General features: G+C 34.7%; 2 protein-coding genes across 10 annotated transcripts in view; both read right to left on the reverse strand.

The window, feature by feature from the left end:
• LOC103471737 (protocadherin gamma-C5-like) overlaps positions 1-4,215 on the reverse strand; it is a 276,959-nt gene that overhangs the window by 40,548 nt on the left and 232,196 nt on the right. The gene's annotated exons all lie outside the window — the stretch shown is intronic.
• The window catches only part of LOC103471735 (protocadherin gamma-B4-like), a 10,211-nt gene continuing 7,252 nt past the window's right edge, over positions 1,257-4,215 (reverse strand). The window contains exon 2 of the mRNA XM_008420916.2: positions 1,257-1,280. Coding sequence (XP_008419138.1) covers positions 1,257-1,280 — 24 coding nt within the window. The remainder of the gene's footprint in view (positions 1,281-4,215) is intronic.

A 4,215-nucleotide genomic window follows, 5' to 3' on the forward strand; every position in this document is an offset into this window, starting at 1 on the left:
GTTTTTACTGCTGATGAACGTGTGCTTGTTATTAAGTGATCTTTGTGCTTTGAGGTGTAGGTATGTGTAAATAATTAGGTCAAAACAAGGTAAACAAATAAAGAACCAACACAAAACCATAGCAAGCCAACATAATGATGCAACACTATTTATTAAAGTACACTTACCTGGGCTCACAGAAGGAAAACAAAACATATTTACCTTGCTTCAAACATGACTGAGTCTAAGTTTCAGTTTTAGATCAAACTGAAACTTTGAGTTTCAGTTTGAAAACTCAAAGTTCACTGATGCACACGTTCATCAGTGAATGTGTGCATCAGTGAAGCRCACGTTCACTGATGAACGTGTGCTTGTTATATTGTTATTGTACAGGAAAGCATATTTATTGTTGTACTTTCCTTTTTACTTAGACAATATGCTTCACTTAGGGCATAATCTCTGGCACTTCAGTTGAACTCAAAGTGCCACAGAGTCTTTACTGCTAATACTTTTCTTAAACCACATAAGCCTATCAGTAAGCAAAGCTGTCTTACAGCACACAGCTCAGTTTGAAACTTTTTGACATCCTTAAATCTTGTGCATCTCCAGGTAACCTAACTATGTCTGATTTGTAGAATGAGTTACAAATATTCTTCAAAGCCTGCAGTGGCTCCACTGAAACTAGTTTAAGAGACCTTGTAGTTATTATGTTGTGCTGAGAGCAGCAAGACACACAATACATTTTACATCAGTGTTGCTTGCAGTACGTCAGTGACTACCTGCAATATTTAACAGTTTCAGTTGCCATGAGAAAGTTACTTCATTAAGACACAGTACTTTACAAAAGTCTTGAAACATTCTTTTATCTGGACATTCTGGAGGGCTTTTAATCCCATTTGAATTATTTGTATTCTACTAGAACCAGTTTTTAATRTATTTTCAGTCYAGTCCTTGAAAAATTTCACTGTAGTTTATTAGACCACTAAATTATGTGATCAATTACTCTAGTCCAAAAAATGTTCTAAATCTGAGTGTTCTCACAACATATGTGCTACATAACTTCTCAAAACTAGCAGTCTAGTCTTTGCACATTATTATTGTTCTATTACAAAAACACAGATGGTTCCCAAAGTGTGCTTCTTTTAGTCAACTCAACTGTAATAAAACACTAAAGACAGCAGATTGGCACACATGACGGGCTTCTTTAGGAGCAACTAAAGATAATTTGACATAGTTATGATAAYCAGCTAAAAACAATGCATTCTTTAGATCCTGTGTCAGGGCTTTGCTGGATCATTTCCCTGTTTTATAAAGACACAATTGTCATAGACTATTTTAATGTGTTAATATATTCCATTTTCTAAACACACACTTCACAATATGATAGGCTACCTTGGTCACAGAAAAACCTTGACAATAATCAGTTCAATATAGTAACTAAATTGCAAAGATCAATTTCAATAGACTTTAAGAAAGCCTGGAGAAATACTGATGAAGATCCCTTTGAAAACTTTGAATCCATRGAATATGATAGAGGTGAAATCAAACTTTTGCAATGTCACATATATGTAACTTGTGTATGTCAYTGGATGTGTACCTTCTGAATAAATCACACAAGTGGCTTTTGTCAGAGGGAATATTGGCTGTTTGAGCACAGCTATGAAACAGTTTGTGTTTTAACTTTGTTAGTGCAAGGTGAAARGTTTGATTGGTTGCAGCTTTGTTGGATGTACTGTGACTTATATAGATAGAAACTATTTCTTACCTTATTAGATGAGTCAGGATTGGACACAAGTTGGGGAGGAAGCAGGACAACCACCACGGAGAAAGAAGGACATGAAAAAGAAAAAAAAGAGAAGAAAGGAAATCTGTTAGACTGGTGGTGGGCATACACAGTCTGTGGGGAAGGCATCATACTTACCATGAGGAGCATAGCAAATAAAGTTGCAAGTTGTTTGGTTTAAAGAGAATACTAAATATGCTACTTTTATAAATACTTTTTAAATATGCTATTTGTGCTGATGCTGTGTAGAAAATAACGAGTGCTGCTAAAAATACACTTGAAACATTTAGGTTTAAAGTAAAGGAGTCACAGAAATATATATATGTAAATAACTATAGAATGTGCTTATGGAATAGGTTTGGTATGTATTTTCAAATAATTATTAAAACTTACATTTATGTAAAAATGCAGTGATAAAGCCTASATGTGAGCTTATAGCCATAAGAAAATGTGTGTAAATGTTAGATTCAYGGGGTTGAAAGAGACAGAGAGGAATGATAAACAAACAAACAAACAAAAACCAAACAGGAATCAGAAGAGTGATCCCTAGTAGTAGAATAGAGTTATACATTTGCTTAGAAGAGTAAGGAAAATAATATGTAAGTATAAAGCATAGAAGAACATGTTGTGTATAAATCAAAATGTATCCTTAGTATTTTGAAATATTTTCAACAGCTTTCTCTCTTTCTTTTATAAAAAAAACTTACACCAACCTTCTGGCAAATCAAATATGTACAAAGGTCAACCAATACCGTCTTTAAAAAAGCAACAATTATCAAAGTGAAACGAATACAAGAACCATATTACATGATCAACCTATGAATGTATCAAAAATGCTGCACTAATGCACAGAATCACTACCTTAATACCAACAGCAGAGGGCCTCAAGGCGATGGCCTGAGACAACTCTATGGCATATTAATGACATTATTGTCCTCCTGTTTGTCACAGCTGATGCAGGCATGGCTGCTTTTGTGATGTCAATTCTAAGCTTTTGGGACAAAAAAAGYACCATCTGTGTTAATAAGACTCTACTGTAATCTAATATAAAAATAAAAACAAAAACAAAATGGTACTGTTATGCAACTTTGAGACAAACAAAGAGATTTAATAATATATGGGTTGTAGTCATTACACATTATGAGGTTTAGGTCTTGACAACAGGACATCCTACAAAAATTGGAAAAATAAAATATCACCAGCAGCCATTATAACCTCCTTTCAAAGCTCTTTTTATCATCACACACCCAAGGTCTGAGAACACCGAAGCAAAACAGGGGTGATTCCTGGCCTCTCAGATTCAATGCGCACATGTACTTATCATTCTGTGTGGGCTGCATCTGCTGCTGACCCCCATAGATACAGAAAATGGTACAGTCTTGCCAGTGAGTCAGCTTGTTGCTATGGTACCACATCCCACCTCCCCTGCTTGCAATCTACCCTTCTCACTGCAAGCAACTGGGCTGGTAAAAAAAAAATAAAAACAACAACATGGAAATGAAATATGGCACCAGAGACAAGAAATGACATTTTCTGACAAATATATGTGTGTATCGGTTAAACCACAACATACATAATATCGAAATAGAGAACACGCTCAAATCTCATGATTAGATGTAAAAACACTACAAAGGACGCCAATTTTTTTTGTCAACACATCAGAAAGAAGCAATCAGAAGCCACAAATCTTTTTATAGACACGATAAAAACGTCCTACATTTACAGTTTTCCTCTCCATTTTTCTCTGTGTGCCTTTCTTTCTCTGCAGCAAAGTGGTGCAGCTGGAGAGGGGGAGGGGAGGGATGCAGRAAATGAGATCAGGAGGAAAGAGAAGCACTGTTGGAAACTAAGACAGGCAGATGAACAGTGGCTATCCAGTTCTGTCAAATTTAATGTGTTTAAAATAAACCATCTGATTAAATGATAATTTTATAAATAGCCAGTAAAGTCACTTGCTTGCATTGGTATAAAATGATAAGAGAATTAAATGTAAACAAGTCTATGGATTCTATCTATGTCTATGAAGTCTATCTTACTGGTGTCTTGCAAACTTTATTTGATATTATGAAGTTAGTATTTTATTTGAGCACAAAGGTGACTCTAAATCACGCTAATACATAAAGGTTGAAAACTAGGCAATGTTTTACATATTAAAAACATGCACTTCTTATGATTAAACATGTTGCAACTGATTAGTGGTGTTATCTTTCAAACTGAATTGTGTTTTTCACACTTTCTCATCTTGAACAGCAGGGAATTMTGCCTTAAACATAATTTATAAGTTCCAGAGAAAATAAGTTCATCAAAGTTAGATTTTCCTCTTACTGTCATCTTATTCACTCATAACAGTTAATACGTGTGAAGCAGAAAAATCCAAAAAGAAAAACAGCACAGCAGAAGAAATACTAGAAAGAGAAGCAGAAGATGAGGAAATACTACCAAGATAGATTGAA

The sequence above is a fragment of the Poecilia reticulata genome, linkage group LG10 (assembly GCF_000633615.1).
Source record: "Poecilia reticulata strain Guanapo linkage group LG10, Guppy_female_1.0+MT, whole genome shotgun sequence".
In the NCBI taxonomy this organism is placed as follows: Eukaryota; Metazoa; Chordata; class Actinopteri; order Cyprinodontiformes; family Poeciliidae; genus Poecilia; species Poecilia reticulata.